This window comes from Zingiber officinale, chromosome 10B, assembly GCF_018446385.1.
Source record: "Zingiber officinale cultivar Zhangliang chromosome 10B, Zo_v1.1, whole genome shotgun sequence".
Lineage (NCBI taxonomy): Eukaryota > Viridiplantae > Streptophyta > Magnoliopsida > Zingiberales > Zingiberaceae > Zingiber > Zingiber officinale.
Genome location: NC_056005.1, coordinates 65,665,801 through 65,687,405, shown reverse-complemented (window position 1 = coordinate 65,687,405; position 21,605 = coordinate 65,665,801). Strand labels below are relative to the sequence as shown.

Genomic DNA, 21,605 nt, shown 5'->3' with positions numbered 1-21,605 from the left:
CTGTTATTGTATGCAAACTCCACCAAGTGCAAATAATCCTCCCAGCTACCGCCGAAGTCCATAACACAAGATCTCAATAGATCCTCCAATGTCTGGATAGTACGCTCTAACTGCCCATCCATCTTAGGGTGAAATGCAGTACTAAAATGGAGTTCCGTACCCATAGCCTGCTGGAGACTCCGCCAAAATCGAGAGGTAAATTGTGGATCTCTATCTGATATAATACTCAGAGGTATACTATGCAATCTGGTGATCTCTCTGTAGTATAACTCTGCCAATCGATCCAACGAATCCGTCCGACGGATCGGTAAGAAGTGTGCAGATTTGGTTAACCGATCAACAATTACCCAAATCGCATCATGACCCTTGTGGGTCCGGGGTAGTCCTACCACAAAGTCCATCGTGATATGCTCCCATTTTCATTCCGGTATTTCTATCTTCTGCAGTAACCCAGCTGGTCTCTGATGCTCTGCCTTAATCTGCTGACAAACTAAACACTGAGCCACAAATGTCGCAATATCCTTCTTCATACCATTCCACCAGTATGATGGTTTCAGATCCTTGAACATGCGAGTACCTCCTGTATGAATCACAAATCTAGATTGATGTGCTTCCCGTAGTAAGTCCTCTTGGACAGGATGTGACTCAGGGACACATAATCTACCGCGGAAATACATAATTCCACTATCATCACAGGTAAACTCTGTCTGCTGTCCTGAGGTAACTCTGCTATGTAAAAACTGCAGATGCTGATCTGTAGCCCGAGCCTCTTTGATACGCTCAACTATAGGTGACTGAGCAACCATGGTGACTAGCAAGCCTCGCTATGTCTGTGCTTGCTCCATCAACCCCAACTCAGAGAAGCTCTGTATCAACTCTGTAACCATCACTCGGTGACAAGCCAAAACTCCACGAGATTTCCTGCTCAACGCATCGGCCACTACGTTGGCTTTCCCCGGGTGATAGTTAATCGTGCAATCATAGTCTTTTAAGAATTCCATCCATCTTCACTGAAAGCACGTTCAGTTCCTTCTGGGTAAACAAATACTTGAGGCTCTTATGATCTATGTAAATCTCGAAGGTGATCCCATATAAATGATGTCGCCAGATTTTCAGTGCGAAGATGATAGCTGCCAACTCCAAATCATTGATCGGATAATTCCTCTCATGATCTTTCAGCTGATGAGAGGCATATGACACCACTCACTCATGATGCATAAGTACGGCACCCAGTCCCTGATATGACGCAACTGTGAAAAGTACAAATCCATCCATGCCAGAAGGAAGTACTAACACGGGTGCAGTAACGAGTCTCCGTTTGAGCTCCTGAAAGCTCTGCTCACAAGATTCTGTCCAGCTAAACTTTTCCCCCTTTCGGGTCAATCATGTCAAAGGCAAGGCTATGATGGAAAAACCCTCGACAAATCTCCGATAATACCCAGCTAGACCCAAAAACCTATGTATCTCCTATACCGTCTTCGGCTACTCCCAGCTTGTGATTGCCTCAATCTTCTATGGGTCGACTGATATACCTCTGCTGGAAACTACGTGTCCAAGAAAACCCACTGAAGGTAGCCAGAATGCGCATTTACTAAACTTCACATAGAGGTGTTCTCGCCGAAGCGTCTCCAAAACTATGCGAAGATGTCGCTTGTGTTCCTCCTCAGATCGGGAATATATCAGAATATCATCGATGAACACAATGACGAACTGATCTAAGTACTCAAGGAATACTCTGTTCATCAGATCCATGAACACTGCTGGGGCATTGGTAAGCCCAAATGACATTACCAATAACTCGTAATGACCATAACGAGTGCGAAATGCTGTCTTCGGAATATCTGCATCTCCAACCCTGAGCTGATGATAGCCTGAGCGCAAATCAATCTTTGAATATACATAGGTGTTCTTCAGCTGATCAAATAAATTCTCTATACGTGGCAATGGATATTTGTTCTTGACAGGCACCGCATTCAGCTGTCGGTAATCAATACATAATCTCAGTGATCCGTCTTTCTTCTTAACGAAGAGTACTGGTGCTCCCCACGGAGAAACACTGGGACAGATAAATCTTCTGTCCAACAGCTCCTGCAATTGAACCTTCAACTCCTCTAACTCCTTTGGTGCCATGCGATAGGGGGTCTTGGATACCGGTGCGGTTTCCGGAACCAGCTCAATAGTAAACTTGACTTGCCGATTAGGAGGCAAACCGGGGAGTTCGTCAGGGAACACATCTGGAAATTCTCGAACGATACAAACATCCGAGAGCTGTGGTAATGCATCCGAACCAGCTTTAACCATGGACAGCAAATATCCCTGACAGCCTTGTGCCCACAATCTCCTCGCTTGCATTACTGATATGACTGCTATCCCATCACTTCTAGTTCCCAAGAATACCCAAGATGGTAGATCGGGAGGTCGGAAAGTGATTACTCTAGCTCTGCAATCAACTGTGGCATGATTCATGGCCAACCAATCCATGCCTAATATAATATCAAATTCCACCATCTCTATTACCTGCAGATCCACTATAAGAGTCTGACCATTGAAGTCTAAAGGACATTCTTTGACTTCCAGACTAATACTTAGTACCTCGCCAGATGGTAGAGATACCGTCAACCCATGAGTCCGACGAGTAGGCAGCCTCCCGATTTTTCCAAGAAATAGTCGAGATATGAATGAATGGGAACTACCTGTATCTATCAATAGATCTGCAGTAAAGGCATAAACTGATATAGTACCTCGGAAGACCGATCCTTCATCTCGCTGTGCCTCCTCTCTTGTGATAGCATAAACGCGACCCACCTCTGAGCTCGGCTGTGGCATCCTTGGAGTGGTCTGCGCTGGAATCAGAGGTGTAGAAACTGGCTGCTGATACTGAGACTGAGGCTGCTGCTGATATGCTGAGTAAGGCTGATGTGGATGAAAATCCTGCTGTGCTGGAAATGCCTGATGAGAAGACACTGCGGCAGAATACTGTGTAGTCGCTGGTTCCTGACCCTGCACATGATATATCTATCCCTAAGAAGGTGGTGGTCGCTGCTGACGTGGAGCACTCTGAGTCTTCTGATATCTTCTCTGTGGTCGTGACTGTGAGGGTTGTTCCCCCTGAGATGTGACTTTAGGAGCCTCCAACTGTGCTTTCAGGGTACAATTTCGACTCTCATGGCCTAGAAGTTTACAGTAGAAACATATAGCATGATCCAACGGATAGTTGCTCCTGGCGTGCCTCTTGTTACCACACTGAAAACATGTGATTCCCCCAAAGTCCTTCCGGTCACCACGAGAGGGTCGAGAACCTCCATCCGTTGTTCGCCCTGTCTTCTGAGGCCGAGAAGATCCTCCGGACGGAGCCCGAGAACCCTGACTCCTATTTCCTCTCTTCTGAGATAGCTGTTTTTCATTACCTTTCTCTAGAGCAACCTGCTGCTGCGTCATCTCGATATACAGTGCACGGTCCAAAACTTCTCGGTAGGAGCTACCCGGAAAACCTGACATCCGAATCTGAATGTATGAAGCAAGGCCCTGAGTAAACTGATGCATCCGGTCGTAATCCTGTGCCACTAGCTAAGGACAAAATTCCCGCAACCTAATGAACTCTGCATTGTACTCCAAAACTGAACGATCGCCCTGCTTGAGATTTAGAAACTCCTGGCGGCGAGCAAGACAAAAAGTAGCAGGAAAGTACTGTCTCTCGAAGGCATCACGAAACATCATCCATGTGATATGTTGCTCCCCGAAGATCATCTTCTGCATATCACACCATGTGACCGCCCGATCTCGGAGGTGATACGCAGCCAATTCCACCTTATCTTCATATGTATAGCTCATGTACCCGAAAGTTCTTTCTAATTTCCTCAACCAACTACGAGCAGCCCAAGGGTCAGCTCCACCCGAGAATAAAGTAACTCTATCCTTGACGGACCTTGCCAGCAATGGTATACGAGCTCTATCCCGCATCCAATCTGTAGTAGCAGGTGCAGGTACCCCTGATTGTATCACAGAAGGAATCCCCTATGTCTGAAATCCCTGATCTCTCAGAGGTGGTACTACCGAAGGGATCTCCTGAGGTTGACGCCCCTGATCTCTATAAGGAGTCTGATGGGTCTGTCCTCGACTAACCGTCTCAACATCAGTTGAATCCCTAGAGGAATCTGCCTCCTGAGTCACTGGTTCTGGTTCCTCAGCCTCAATGGCTTGTTTCCGTGGTCGTCCCGGACCACGACGAGAACCGGCTGCTGACCGACCTCGTCTCATACCTGATAGCAATAATTAATAAGTACTACCAACAATTTATAACTATACTTATAAAACTTACAGCCTATAACTTGGAGGTGTTCCGCCACTGCCTAGTCCCAAATCCCAAAAAAGTCACTTCGAGGAATTAAATCACGAAAAATCCAAAACGTACGATTTAGGCATCGTAAACCTGTGGCTCAAATACCAATAAATTGTCACGTCCCGAGGGTAAGGTTGTCCAACAAAAATCGGACAGCACCTCCCCAGTAGCAGTGACATATAAACCAATACACATAGCCAACAGATATAACCATGCAAAATATAGCCAACACGGCTAGACTTAACCATAACCACGCAGATAATAAACATCCCACTCGGCTGGTAAATCAAATATAGCGGAAAAAGAAATAACCAGTACCAAAATACTAAAAGAACTCACCGCGGGCCGGCCCGCCTTGACTCGACAAAACAACACAACTCACAGAATAATATCAAGTCCCAAGAAGGGTTATTACAATACCAAATTCAAAAGTTCAACTCACAACTAGAAATCTAAACAAAATCGGAAATCCGTCCTCGTAAGCGACGTGGGACTGACAGTCGGGATCCCTCCAAGTGTACTAGCATCACTATCGGCTACCTGGTGAAATTACCAATATACGAGGTGGTGAGTATAAAACTCAGCGAGTAAAGAATAGATAGTGCATGAGTAACATAAATAGCTAAGAGTACAACAGGATACAGTCTCGGGAAGATAAATAGCAGATACTACTGTATAAACAAAGTATATATATATCCATACCTGATACCAAATCCTAAGCTAGTAGTATAAGGTCTGAGGTAACATAAACTGCTACAGTACTACCAAGATCACAGATAAGGTATACTATCACAGTAATCAGTGTCTAAGCATATCAACAGATATATGATAGCAGAAACTGAACAAGTAAGCATATAACAGCATAATCAGAAATAACAGAGAAATAGCGTATGCACGGATGGTCACTCCCGCCCACCCCTCAAGTACCATGACCCCAGTATGGACGAGAAGTCGGGTCAATGACAGACTGTACACCCTCCAGCTACCACTACTCTCGAGCGGCCGAGGGGACAGTTGCATAGTAGCTGAATAACCATGTCTGCGACGGGGTCCCTGCTGCCCCCGACTTCAACTATCACTACCCAATAAGTGTGCGAGTGGGGGGCATGACAGGACATGCGGAACGCTCCAAGCTACCACTACCCATGAGTGGCCGATCGAGCGTGCGGCCCAGGCCAATGACCGTCTCAACCACAAGGGAGCCAAGGTCATCGGCGATGCATGTAATGACATGATGTGAACAATGCAACAGTCATCATATATACAAAATCAGGTATGCTACATGAAGCCGCATGCTCAATACAAAGCATAAATAAACAGTAGTCCAAACAGGTGACATGGTATCTAGTATCTGCTAATTATCAGGAATAACAACGGGAGACTGTATCGATACGAATGTGAGCATCTCAAAGATTGAGTGGATAAAGTATCAAGCACAAGACATAATACGAGTGGAGTCAAGGTAAAGCTCTACTTTATCCGAACTACTCATGCACCTAGAACAATAACTAAAGAATCAAGTCAAGAAGTACTAGCCTCTAGGTGTAGGTTGAATCCAACGTCAATCTCGTTACGACGCTCATCCCGATCAAAGTCCTGCGTCAACATATCAATTTTAGTTGATCCAACACATGAGACAGATAACTAATCCAGATTTATTCATTACTTAAACACATTGCCATTGATCTACTCCCAACCAATTCATAGCCCTAATTTATGCCTTCATATCACAAAAATTTCCAGCAGGATCTTAACACTGCTAGAATTTCCAAATCACAACTTTGTTTCCTTGACACAAGTGAACGATCCACTGAATAACACATTCCTTAAACAAAACCCTACGGTGATAAATCTTCTAAGTATCAATCAAACAAACTTCTCAATTATTTCCACACTTCAAATTTCTAACAAAAACACATACCTTACCACAACTCCTCACTGTCGACTCACTATCGAGAGGTGTGATTGCCGGCGCTGGCACGCCGGTGCTGCCTACTGCCACAAATCAACCATTTAGAGCCTCCATGAGACTACAAACAGAGGCAATCTCACTGATCAGTACCCCATTCAAACAAAATCCACTACCTAGGTCTACAAATCGAACTCCTGGAGTGGTGGAGACCTTACCTAATGTTTTCTGAGTGAAGAACAGCTGCTGGAATTGTGATCGAGCCCTTCACAGCAAGCCACTGCCACAACCAACCCACAATCCATTCATCCTCTCATCTGGTAACAAAACACAGCTTCTATAGCTTACATCAAACCCTAATCGACAATCTACAACTCCACATACCTTGATGCCGGAACCTCCACGATCAGCGAAGAGGAACCCGACGAATTTGGCTCGGCCCTAAGGCTCGGGAAGACGAGATATCTTCCTGAGGTGCAGATCCTCAACCAGCTTCGAGCTCTGGAATGGTGATTCAATCTCCGGCGTCCCCAGAGCTCAGCTCTGCTCTCCCGACCATGGGTTCTTCGCGAGCAGTGGCGTTTTGAAGAGAACGCTGCAGATGAGGCCTCGGATCAAACGTGGAGGAGGCTGGAGACTCATCTCGTAACCAAGTGTCGGCGATCGGTCGCGGGCGTGCGTCGATGCTGAACCTGTCGGCGGATAGGGTGAGCTCGAGAGGAATCGGGCGTTTTCGGCGGAGTGGACACGAAGGGAATGAGGCGGCGTTTTTAGGGTTGGTACTGTAGCTTCTTATATAGGATGGGTTAGGTTAGGTTGTGTTCTAACAACCCCTTAAGTAGCCCTCCTTTAATGATGATTTTCAATACCATCTTAAGCCCAATAATTTATCCCCTTAAACAGTGTCATATATCCTCCAAATAAATCCAGAAAAATATATAAAAATTCCCATAATTTATTATAGGTTATTTACTTTGCCGTATCTCACATCATCTCTTCGACTTTCATATAGGATCATTGAATTTGGTTATCAAACACATAATTTATTCAATTCATCTTCGACTAATGGAATCTGTGTATCCTGATGGTATTCGAATGACAGCTTTAGTCTGTGTCAGTTAACATCAAACCACAACTAATTTCTCCCTCTTGCCAATCCCCATCACTCACACTTGGAAGTTTCACAGTTTTCATGAAGTAAATGCAATTTTGTCACAAGTTCACATTATATATCGATGATGCATATCCCTAATGCCTCTATTGCCATTATTTTCAACAGATTGTGGTGTGTTCAGATTCATTGATGGCATATTGGCTGTAATTTACGTGAAATATTATCATTAAATGCATTGATTTGTGCATTTGGATTTACAATGCAACATTCATCTGCGACATAGAAAGTAATTTTTCCATGCAGAGGTATAGGCTAGTCGATAAGTACCACTAGCTCATAGCCTGGAGTGCCATATGAATTGTTTGCCCTTTTAGCCAGTTCGATACCCTTCCTCGCCGAACATTTCCATCTCCCCTCCGTTACAATGTTACAACTGGTCTGGCCCTCCGCTTCGTCACCATCTCGAATCCAGGCAGAGAGCGAGGGAGAAGAAGCGACACCATCACTCGAGCTGCTTTGATTGTCCTGACGAAGTCTTTGTGCGCTTCTAGGCTGCCTTCTTTGGGGCCCTCCGTAAGATCGAGGCTTTCGCTCTGGGTTGCCGTACTTTTAGTCTCAATTCTTGGAATTGCTCTTGTATTAATGAAAGTTGGAAGTTTTTGAGGTGGTCCTTGTAATTGAGAGGTCATGTGGTTAGCTTTGCAAAATAAATCTTGTCAAAATCATGTGCCAACCTTTTTGAATTAGGCTCTGATAATCCAATGGAGTTTGATACTATTAAATCACTTTCTAGAGTGATGACGACGGTAGGAATCATAAATAATATTTGATGGAGCAAGTACTAATGAAGATTCATGTTCCCCTAAACTATCAATCCAGAACCGCAGAATGATTGTAGCCAATCCCCCTTCCACTGAGCTATGTATGTGGATGATATAGTCCTCTTGGGATGGACAGTTGACTAATGTATGATGGTGTTACCATCATGAGGTTTGGAGGTCAAATCCTGACTAATAGCCAGGTGCCTACCCTTCCTCATGTGTTATTCAACTGGCCAAGATTGATGGCTATCCGTGATTTATCTCTTCTATATGTAAGGATCTTGAGCGTAAAACAAGACAAGTGCAGCGAAATATAATTTCAAGATTCTTTCAGAAAATCCATGTGAAGGAAACCATATACTAGTTGTGTGTGATGAGAGTTATACCTTTGTTATATAAACATAAACTCCCGACAGTAACTTTATCCTCGGTGGATTTCAACATGATCAAGTGTTCACACCTCTACGGTATCCACACGAATACGTTTCGTTTGTCTCACAAACACAGGATTTGGAGAAGAACCAACTTTATGGTGCTAGCCACTTTGAAGGTTCGGCCAAAAAGGAAGAAGGAGAAAGAAGACAAGAAGATCAAGAGTCTCACATGAAAAATGAGCTCAAAAGACCTTCTATATGCTTCAAGGAATACCAAGAGTCTTTGTCTTTTGATCTTATTCCAATAATGATATAAATTAATCTACATTATCCTCTTAATGGTTAGATTTAGTATATTGGATTAACAATTAACCCAATAAGTCATTAAACCAATAAACCTAATCATCTCATAATTTGTTCTTAGGGTTAATACTAATAATCTTCCACTAACACTAGTATCAATCACTATAAAGATGACACCAACACTTTGAATTAACTGATTATTCTTAAGGCCCTTAGTATTTTAGTCAAACTAAAATACACTCATCTCTGAATCAACATGTTCTTTGTGTGTGACCCAATAGGCTCTCGTAATGTTGGCAATATATCCAAATCAATATTTTAGATACATAAGCAATGAGTGACATCTAGCAAGGCATCATTGCTACCCAAGTGACGAAAATGTCAAGATCTGACCTAACCTTTCCATATCTATTATATTGTATGGCTTAGTCCTTATATTATTGATATCTAGATTGATCAATGAGGCATAGACCATATCATTCTCTTATCAATTTTTGTGTTTCTTGATCCTTTAGTAGACACACTTAATCAAATAAGCTCAATATATCATGCATATTGATTAACTTGAGCATAGCCATGCATTCTTGTATCCTACTTAATCAAGGAGTCCATAGATATCACTTTCGTCTTATGGAAAGGATAGATTTCATCTACATCACTCACATCCCTCTGCATAACTTATTGCATACCCAATGATTGACTTTATAGTTCATCTTATTATAGGTGACGTTTGACGAAACCAAAATACACAACTCCCACTACAACAAAAACCCTCATAGACATCGGTGGAACAACAACGATTTTAAGTAAAAATCGATGTCTTTGAGTATTTTACACCATTTTTTTTCAAAAATCGGTGTCTATGAGCGCAGATTTTCGCTCATAGACATCGATTTTTTAGGCGATGTCTATGAGCGCCTTTTTTTCCGTTAATAGACACCAATTTTAACAGTGGTTTTTAAAACCCGGTGTTAATAAACCAAAATAAAATATTTTAATTTTCCCACCAGCCAAAATTTTCAACACTGTGAAGTTCCCTCTAAACCTAAACCTATATCGCGCTCCTTCCTCCGACCATCTCTCTCAGCCTAAACCTAAACCTAAACCTCCGACCATCTCTCTCAACCTCATCTCCCTCTTCCCCTTCCTAGATCGACACCCCTTCCTCTCTCGATTAGGATCGACACACGACGTCCTTGCTTTCTCTCTCTATCTCTGTGTCCGTCTTCGGTTGTCGAGCTACCCCTTCAATTTTGTTGTCTCCCCTCCAGATCCCCGTCGGCAGCGATCTAGTCTCGATATCTGGTTCTTAAATTCCTGGTAAGAAGAAGCTTCTATAGATCTGGCTTCGGATTCGAGCCCTAGATCTGTTTTCCGATGTGCACCACCTCTTCCTCCGTTCTGATTTGCGTTTGTCTGCTATGGTTTTGATCTGGCAGATATGCTGACCAAATTCGAGACGAAGAGCAACGGGGTGAAGGGTGTGAGCTTCCACAGCAAACGCCCCTGGGTCCTTGCCAACCTTCACAGTAGCGTTATCTAGCTATGGGATTACCGCATGGGCAATCTCATTGACCGCTTCGACGAGCACGACGGACCCATACGCGGCGTCCACTTCCACAAGTCCCAACCCCTTTTCATATCCGGCGGTGATTCTTGCCTTGTCCTGATAATGCTCAGACTGCTTCTGATCTTATTTCCCTAGCGTTGCATTTCTTTTTGTTCGTCAAGTATGAGTTCAAATCTTGCTCAGCCTTCTTTGATCTAGTTACCCTGGCGTTGCATTCTATTTTGCTCGTTAAGTCTAAGATCAGATTCCCGACGCCCTTCACAAATTGTGGCAAATTTCGTTAAGTCTGAGATCAATTTGAAGTATGATGGTGTTGCTCTAGCTTACTTGAATTTATAGGAGTCTTTTTATTTTGTTTTCATTACTTTAAAATTCGTCTTTTCCAATTAATTGACCGTGTGTTCTTGCGATGATTGAGGAACAAATTGGAAGAGTGACTTTAGCCCTGACTTTAGAGGACTTTCTTTGATATATACTGATACGCTGCATCAGTTTGGTTTTATTATTAGTATTATTATTATTATTATTATTATTATTAGGTGATAATTATGAGTGTCCTTTTAAATTTTAAATAATGTTATTCAAGGTAAATTATGGCTAAATATATAACTTAGTTGGAGCGCACTATTTCCATGTTCTAGATAAAATAAATAATAATAATAAGAATGCGTGACTTTTAGATAAAATTTCAAGTTCTAGATAAATTTAGATCTGCTCCAATAATCTCAAGTGTACAATTCGGTTACACTTATTTCTGACAAGGATGTTGTATTTGCAGGAGATGACTATAAGATTAAGGTCTGGAATTATAAGACACACCGGTGCTTGTTTACCCTCCTTGGTCATATTGATTACATTCGCACGGTGCAGTTCCATGATAAGCATCCATGGATTGTTAGCGCAAGTGACGACCAAACTATTAGGATATGGAATTGACAATCTCAGACCTGCATTTCTGTATTGACAGGGCACAATCACTATGTGATGTGTGCCTCATTATATCCATCGTCGCTACTAAAGTCCTTCCTCATCTTCGACAGTTTCATCTTCTTGATCTCTTGATTGCAAGTATTAATTGATTGATGCATGCAATGTGTTTGATGAATTTCCTCAAAACTATCCTGAATTGATTTTATCATTTTTGTTTGCTAGATTGAGGAGTTGTTATTTCATGTTGCTAAGTTGGTTTTATGTATTCCTTAAACTATCAAGTTTCTTTTATGTCTATGCAAATTTTGTTTGTCATACTAAGTTAATTGTTGTTGAAGGAGGAAAGTAGGAAACAACTCTCTGTCACAGGGTTAAAATATCCAAGTTATGCTTAGGACTCTTGGTCAGATGGCTATTGCTAATCCAATATTTACTCATGGTCAGCTATCTCCATGGGTAAGTCATTGAATATGTCTTACTTATTTTTTGCCTTCCTACTTCAAGATTGCTTAAATGTACTGTGGAAGTTTTTATTTTTTTTTCAAAATCTATTGATTGAAATAATGGTCATTAGTAACTGTATTTTTTAGTTACTAGCTAAACATTTGTTGCAACAAAGATTTAGTTTGGTCATTTTATTTCTCATCCTCAAACAATCTGCTGTAGGTGAAATATGTTGATCCATTACTACACTCATCAATTGTTAGAGATGCAGCATTTGAGACTATGCTAAAGCTTGCTCATTGTATAACCCCACCTCTTTCTAGTTGGGCACACGAGATAGTTGCTACTTTGCATATTATTTCTGAAAAGATGTACATGCTTGGCCCTTCATTGGGTATTTTGAGCAAATAGTTAATGGTCTTTTACTGTCATGTAAAGTTGGACCACTTCCAATAGATTTGTTTACCTTTATATTTCCGGTATATTTCTATCTAAATTTAGTTATAATCTAATTTTATTTGTTTCTAGCTATTCTTTTTAATTGCTTCATTTCTACTTAGTAATAAAGCATATTTTTCTCCCAAGAAGAATGCATACACTTCACAAAATGACAACACTTCATACTTCTGAGCCTCCATGGCTACTACACCTGGGAATTTGTGATATGACAAACACTTCTAACCTATTTTTTAGTATTAGTTCGTTGTTACCATATTTTCCCCCAACAGATTTCTTCTTTACAACTTGTTCACCAATTTTCATTCTCTTTATTGTTAGAATGTAGGTTTAGTTTATATTAGTTTTAGCTCATGAGTAGTTGCTACATGAGTGTCAATTCTTTTGATTCATATGTCTCTCTGTTTTACTCTTAAAATGATAGGTCAAATCAAAAGAAGTTCCATTGAGGTGCCTCTTGGAGCTACATGGGTTCAGGGAACATTGCGAACTTTAGGATTTGATACAATTCCGGTACAATGCTTTGCTAACATATTATGAAATTGTGAACTTGCACTTTATGTAATATACTCCTCAACAGATATGTCCTTTGGAGAGGCCTAGGAAATGGGGAGTATCTCCTTCAGTTAAATCATTTACTTTTCTTGTTAAAGGTGGTTTTGTAATGGAGTTGACTGTTGCTTAGTTTTGGTCCAGTGGAATTGCTAGCCATGAAGTGACTCTCGTAGATTTTGAGTGAATCAACTAGCTATTTCTTACCATACATCTTATCATTAAAATGGAGTGATAGAAAAATCTGAGATGTCAGATTCACACTTTCATCCATCAAATGCGTTAACTGTGTCATTATTTTGCTTGTGTACTAGTAATTTCTTTGCATTCTATTTTGAGTAAACATGTGTTGGAAATGAGATATCTTGGTGATTGTGGGGAAATTCAATTTTCTTACTAGCTTTCTACATTTCCCGGGGGCCGGGTCAATTAATAGCTCTCACTATGCTAGTGCTAATTTAACATTAAGATCGATCTATAGAGGTATCTACTCGTTTGGTCCTAGCATGTCAAAACTTTCTATATTTTCTAGGTCAGCAAATGAGATATACTTGCATGGTGAAATATATCATTTTTTTTGGGCAAGCCACTTTACCAAAGAAGGATTTGAGATCACAAACTCTCCAGTCTATAAGTTTTTATCTGTGAAATATATCTTTTAAGTGTGTAATCCAGTGGAGTCTATCACTTGTAATTGATATCTATATAAATAATAAAAAGTACATCTTTATGATTGTTTGTTCGACTTTGTAATCTAGTAGCTTCCCCGTTGGCAAATATCTTGTTGTCGAAGTTGTTGATGGAAGGAACATTCGGGCAAATGATTTTGCATCCTCTCTCAGCACACTTGCGAGTCTCAAGGCCATTGTTGGAAAAGGTCGTATTGGTGTAATGCCTTTTCTTTCTTTCTAATTCTTGTTTTTCTTCAAAATGCAGTTGATATTATTTAATGTTTGTATGTAGATAAGCTTGTTGTCTCAACTTCGTGCACACGGCTGTCGACCTTGTCAACGAGACAAATTAAACTGGATACTGAGATCAAGGGCTTGCTTTTGTGTCTCCAAAAGTTGATGAAGTAAATGCATTGGATAAAGTGTTGGCTGGTGAGAAGGATGAGGTAGTTCTCACTGTAAAAGTTATTAATGCTTCCAGGTTTCATAATGAGAGCAAAATCTTATGATATTTGGAATAAAATGGCACAACATCATGCCATGCATATATCCCTTTCATGTTGTAATTGTCTTGACTCATAGTTTATTTTTGATTGATTTTATTTTTGTTTGTATCTTAAAAACTTGTACATACTGTAAGTCGTAGATAAGTACTAATTAATTAAATTGCAACCATGAGAAAACTTCGATGCAATAATTTCTGGTTTGGATTATATTAAGTTCCCAGGAATGATAGATCTATCACTATATGATGTGGTTGAGATAATTAATGAACGTTTCTCTTTTTAAACATTCCAATTAGTTATCTTGTTACATGGTGCTCTTATTATTTTTTCAACTATGATTTTTGGTCTTGGTTTACTAATATATTATTTATGTGTTTTTATAGTTTTCAAATCTTAAGTACTCCAGAGTTGAAATTGATGAAGTACGGTTCGAGTGGGCTGAATGCATGCTAGATTACATTTGAGTAGGAAAGGTATTTGATTTTTGAAAACTTTAGATGATGCATGCATTTGCATGGAATGTAAATTGCGGATATTACCTTGATGTGTACAATATCTATTAGCTTTTGATGTTGCAAAAAGAATATTTGTGTATTTTATGGATACTATTGTAAGAAGAATATTTAAGTAATTTGTGAATATTTGTGTATTTTATGGATACTGTTGAAAGAAGAATATTTGTGTAATTTGTGAATATTTGTGTATTTTCTTGGATACTCTCGGTTTTTCACTGTTTCAGAAATCGAATTTGTGTCGTTAAATAATATTGATATTACATCGATTTTCCACCGCTGCAAAACCGGTGTCATTAACTAATATTACATCGGTCGTATACCGCTGCCAAAACTGGTGTTATTAACATATAATATTACATCGGTTTTACACCCGATGTCGTTAAGTGATACTACACCGGTTTTAACCCAATGTCTAAAATGGTAGACCTTTTACATCGCCTTCATAGACATCGGTCGAAAATGTAATAGACAGTGGTGGAAAACCGATGTCTATGAGGGTTTTTGTTGTAGTCTCCTTATGTAGAGAACTATAGTGACTTCAGGTATAAAAACTATTCATACCAATAGTCACATGAGAATGTTTATGACACTCATATAAGGATCTATGAAATATTCTCATGGTAAGATCAATTCAGTATATATTCTCTAATATATACTCATGCGTCAATGTAATATCTCATATCCATAACTTGTGGGATTAAGTCATCAATTGACTTATATGCTAGTCTCAATGCATTAATATTGGCCTTGCATATTAATGTTTGATTAGGAATAGTTAAGAGTAGTGTCTATATATATCTACAAGCTTCCACTATCAATTCAACCCATTGATATGTTGTAGACTAGATCTACTACCCTAGGACATTATTATATTTCTTCATTTAGCACAGATCTGAAGTAAATATAATAACCAAAACATTACCTTTTATTATTGAAATATAATACAATATGTCCTAAGTCAATCAACTCTTGATTAGCTCTTAGGTCTTACACTAATAATTTCCTTATGTCACTAGTGTCAATCATTGAAATATTGAATATCCATTGACCAAGTGTGACCATCATGCTTCCTCTGTGCAAAAGTCTTGGTCAAAAGATCTGCAATGTTAGCATCGGTTGATACTCTGCATAGTCTCACATCTCTTCTATTGATGATGTCTCAAATAAGATGGAACCACTGTAGTATCTAATACCCAATACCACCATTTAAGTAAAATACATACTCTAACTAGGATCTGGAATCATCCTTGTCAATTTGGAAGCTTGCATCACTGTAACCCTTTACAGCGATCTCTTCATCACCTCCAAATATTAAGAAATATTCTTTCATTCTTCTCAAGTACTTAAGAATATTTTTGATTGCTATCCAATGACCTTCACCTAAATCTGACTGATATATGCTTGTCATGCTTAACGCATATGAGACATCAACGCAAGTAGAAAGTATAGTGTACATGATAGGCCCTATAGTAGATGCATAAGGAATCTGATCCATGTGATCCCTTTCTTTCTTAAAAGAGGGGTATTGAGTCTTCGAAAGGCTCATACCATGTGACATTGGCAGGAATCCCTTCTTAGAGTTCTGTATGATGAAACGATTAAGCACCTTGTTAATATATGTACTCTGACTTAGACCAAGCAATCTCGTAGATATATCTCTATAGATCATGATGCCTAATAAGTCTTTAATTGAGAAATAATTCCCAAACTAAGTCTTCACAGACTCCGGTGAAGGGATATCTTTTTCAATGAGAAGTATGTCATTAACATACAAGATGAGAAAGATGACTATGCTCCAGCTAACCCTCTTGTAGACACATGGTTCGTCTTCATTCTAGATGTAACCAAATGCTTTGATTGCATCATTGAATCAAAGATTTCAGCTTCTAGAAGATTGCTTTAATCCATAAATAGATCTTTGTAACTTACATACCTTTATAGTATCCTTTAGATCTCCAAAACCATCAGGTTGTGACATGTACACATCCTCAAGTAATTTTCATTTAGAAATACAGTTTTGATATCCATCTGCCAGATCTCATAATCATGGTAAACAACAATAGCAAGCATTATCCGAATAAACTTAAGCATCACAACTAGTGAAAATATTTCATTATAATCTATACCATGAATCTTCTTAAATCCCTTAGCTACCAATCACCCCTTATAGGTGTGCATATGAACATCTATGTCAGTCTTTCTTTTAAAGACCCACTTACACCCAATGAGTTTGATCCCTTTAGGTGGATCAACCAAAATCCATACTTGGTTGGTGTATATATATTCCATTTCGGACCTCATGGCCTCCAACTATTTCTGAAAATTTGGGCTTATTACAGCTTCTTGATAGGATATAGACTCATTGAGATCAACAAGCATTACATCACCATGGTCAGACAAAAGAAAAAGAATATCTCTCAGGATGATGATGTCGTATATCAAATCTACGTAGCGCTTATTCCACTCGAACAGGTTGTTGCTCCATAACTACTTGCAGTGTAATAGATTCATGATTCACAACACTTTATGGTGCCTATTCAATTTCCATTAATGTCTCAATGCTAGTTTATGTATCTTAAATTTCTTCAAGATCAACTTTACTCCCACTAACTCTTCTAAAAAAATCTCTTTATAGAAAAACACTATTTCTAGCAACAAACACTTTACCTTATGTGAGTTTATAAAAGTGATATCCCTTAGTTTTCTTGGGATATCTTATGAAATACCACTTATCATATTTGGGTCCTAGTTTCTCTTAAACTTAACGTCAAATGTAAGCTTCACAACCCTAAATCTTCATAAAAGACATCATAGGGCTCTTCTCGATCTACATCATATATGATGCCTTTATGACAACTTTAAATGGAATGCGATTAAATGTGAAAGCAGTCGTGGCTAGACAATATCCCCAGAAAGAAGTAGGAAGATCAGTTTGACTCATTATTAATCGTACCATATCTAATAAAGTACAATTTCTCCTTTTTGATATACTATTCCACTATGGTATTCCATGTAGAGTGAGTTGAGATATGATCTCAAACTCAATATGATGGTCATGAAACTCTTGGTTAAGGTATTCCCCACCTAGATCTGATCGAAGCATCTTAATACATTCACCAAGTTGATTTTATACTTCATTCTTGAATTCATTGAACATTTCAAAGGATTCTGACTTGTGTTTCATGAGATACATATAGCTATATCTACTGAAATCATTAGTAAAAGTAATAAAGTATTGATAGTCTCCTCTAGCTGCTATTCTGAAAGGCCCGCATATATCAGTATGTGTGAGTTCTAACTAGTCATTAGCTCTTTCACTATGTCTACTAAATGGAATCTTTGTCATCTTGCCTTATAGACAAGATTCACATGCCTCGTATGATTCAAAATTAAATAAGTCCAAAAGTCTATCCTTATGGAGTTGATATGCAATTCTCATTTATGTGATCCAAGCGATAATGCCAAAGATATGTTTAGTTTAAATCATTAGATTTGATCCATTTTATATTAATGTTATAAATTGGGTTTTATAAGCCTAGAACATAGAGTCCATTCATAAGATGTGCACTACAATAGAATATTTAATTTAAATAAATAGAACAATATTTGTCCTTTATTACAATTGAAAAATATTTCTTATCCAAACAGAAAATAGAGATAATGTTCTTAGTTAAGGCAGACACATAACAACACTCTTCTAGTTATAAGATAAGCCCACTAAGCACAAATAAGGAATATGTTCCTACAGCCATAGCAGCAATCCTTTGGCCATTGCCTAATCATAGGTCCACTTTACCCTTCCTCAATGATCTACTATTTCTCAGACCCTATACATTCATACAAATGTGAGATGTATAGCCAATATCTAATACCCACGACGAAGAAATAGACAGATTGACTTCTGTAGCATATATACTTGAGGCAAAAGTCTCACTTCTCTTCCCTTTTACTTCCTTGAGTTACAAATATAGTAAATTTATTTATTAGAATAAGATTGTAAATTTTAATAAGAATATTATAATTTTTTCTAAATATATATTTAGTTTTAATGAATATTTAAATTTATAATTTATATTTATTAAGCTTGTTTAGGCTCGATAAAAGCTTGAATAAGTTTGTGAGACATGAATATATTCGTTAAATAAAACTCGAGCTCGAGTCGATTATAAACGAGTCAAACTCAAACATTCAAGAGTTTGGCTCAGCTTGGCTCGATTACACCCCTATGTTTAACATCTTAGGTAATGGCTTGTCAATCAATTTCATTATAGTTCATAACAAATTGACTATAGCTCTTAGGTAACGACTATAGAACAAATTCAGTGGCCAATTCTTGGCCCAAAGGAAATCGCAATCTTTCAAGGTTCTCAATGTACCTAATCATTTTAAGTACATTAGTTCCTATGGGACTTCCTTCCTACATCATACATTGAATAATGCCTAAGATATTTCAAATCTCTCGTTCCTTACCTACCCCTGATATAGTTATTTAAGATTCACAACCATATCATAAGTATCTACATTGTCATGATGCTTCTGAAACCCAGAGTTCATGATAGCAAGCATAAAGTATGACACATCTAATGCATTATCTTGATGCTTCTTATAAGCATCCCTATCAACACGAATAGCAATGGTGGTGGGTGATTCAGGAATAGCTTGCTTTAGGACGTACAGTTTTCGTTCTTGCTTGAGGACAAATCTTAAGTTTCTGTACCAGTCTAGAAAATTAGCTATATTAAGCTTGTCCTTATCAAGGACAGATCATAGAGAGAGAGAGAGAGAGAGAGAGTATTCGACGTATTTGACAACATGGTATTCTACAATAATAAAATGCATAAATAAGTATCATATTCAGATCATTTAATTATGTCTTTAATTAAATGATTCTCTCACTAAATTCTAAAGCTTAGTAGAAGAAAGTCACTACTATCTCCAAGCCCCAAAAGCAAAGACATTTAAGTGGGACAAGATCCATATTATACCTCATCTTGTGTTAGCTTTGGCTAATCACCCAAGATTCGTATAATTTAGGTAAGCAACATTTACCAATTATATCATATGTAACTCTTGTATAGTTAGGTGAATAAGATTATTTGTTCGTTTGCCCATCTTATAAAATCCATATTATAACTCATCTTGAGTTAGCTTTGGCTAATCGACCAAGACTAGTATAATTTGAATTACATGGTATGTGATATGCCTCTAAGTTCTCAATCCAATTGAGGTAACTTAGTTAAGTCATGCCCAAAGTTTAATAGTTAGAAATCATAAATGTCCTATCACACTCTACTAAGATAAATCGGGTCACTTTACTTTGGTAAAACCTGACTATAATTGATCGAGCTAGTAGTGAGTACCGAACTTTGATAGGTATGTTAAATTGTCCAAATTATGTTCTATGCCTCTAAGTTCTTAATCCAATTGAGGTAACTTAGTTAAGTCTCACTCAAACTTCAATAGTCTGATATCACAATTGTACTATCACCCTCTACCAAGATAAATCGAGTCACTTTACTTTGGAAAAATCTGACTACAATTGATCAAGCTAGTAGTGAGTACTGAACTTTGGTAGACATATTAAAATGACCTAATTACGATTAAACTACACATGCATCGCATACAATCATGGCATATCATGACATACATTAACATATATGCTAAATAGAATGTGACATAGTTATGGCCCCATCTACTACAATCTTCTCAATCCAATGAGAAGATCAAAAGGTCAACATATATAGGTAAAAAGCATCTTCTCTAAGTACTTCTTTGGTCATTGTGTGTTGTTATCCTTCTCCCTTTTTCACCATCGTCTAATAGACTAGTTCTTTTCTAATTTGTACATTAAAAAATCTAAATAAATATTGAGCTACATTCAAGGGTAGTCTAAATTTATAACAGGAATGAAAAAGATGAAGGCACGACACGCAAGTCATATTATGAATTACAATATACACACACAATTATATCGGGGTAAAGGACTATAACTATGCACCATGTCATATAACATTCACATTAAATCTATAACATATGCTTTACTATGATTTCAATAATAAATTATTAGCTGCACTACCACAGCGGTTCCACTGGGGTCAAGGGAGCAACACCCTTGAAGTAAAATTATTTTGTAAACTCATTTGAATGAGTTGCTGCCATACCTTTTCACCACATACTCGAGACCAACAAAATTATTCACAACAATTTGTGTGTTTCACACAATCTGTTCTTAATAGAAGCCAACTCGAGACCACCCATAGTAATGTATGTTGGTGCAGTTTGCACTAATGGTCTAACTCAGGTTTTGATGAATGACAAGTGAGTTAAGTTAGGTGTCATTGTGATCTAAGAACATTACCAAGTGTGCAAGAGTTGATGGATTTGAAGGACTTGACACAAGATGAAATTTGGCTAGGTTTAAGGGACCAGATAGTTGGTGCAAAGTCTAAACAGGTCAATGGGGCAACTTGATATTTGGCGGGAAGTTCAATTGGGTTGGTGGGACCTGACAATCGGCAGAAGTCTATTTGGGTCTGCAGACCTAACAACTAGCAAGAAAACCTGGTGGGTCATGAGGCTAGTCAATTGATTATGAGTTGGTAAGTACAGGTAAGTCACTGGAGGATAGAGACTTGGTATAAGGACACATCCCGGTTAAGGGACAGTAGGTGTCGGTCCAGTTTAGGTCCATTTCGAATCCTTAAATTGAGACCTTGACTAGATCCTAGTCTCAGAGAGATAGGATCGAATTACTACTCAATATTATTATTCTAACACTTATCTTGCAGGTTATTATTTGATTTATTGGACTAACACATTTTGCAAGGTAAGAAGAGCACAACAAGCCTCTGGTGAATAGTACCCGAGGAACCTTCCAAGAGATGGAAGGCACCTTCAAGCATTGGAAGGTGCCTTAGGACTATTCATGGAAGGCACCTTCAGTACTTTGAAGGCGTCTTCTGCAGGATAAAGTTCAGATTTTGTCAAAAATAAGGACCAAGCTCTTCGGGATTAGACTTACCACATTGGAAGCACCTTTAAGGCATTTGAAGGTGCCTTCCATGCTTAATAAAAGGCATGCTTGCCCAAGTCATGATATGA

At 38.7% G+C, this 21,605-nt stretch overlaps 1 protein-coding gene across 1 annotated transcript; it reads right to left on the bottom strand.

Annotated features, from left to right (window-relative positions):
• Window positions 1–3,567: 3,567 nt before the first annotated feature.
• On the bottom strand, window positions 3,568–3,960 carry LOC122029171. The gene has a single exon (XM_042588115.1). It carries the CDS (start codon window positions 3,958–3,960, stop codon window positions 3,568–3,570), a length of 393 nt encoding a protein of 130 aa, XP_042444049.1.
• Window positions 3,961–21,605: the final 17,645 nt, after the last annotated feature.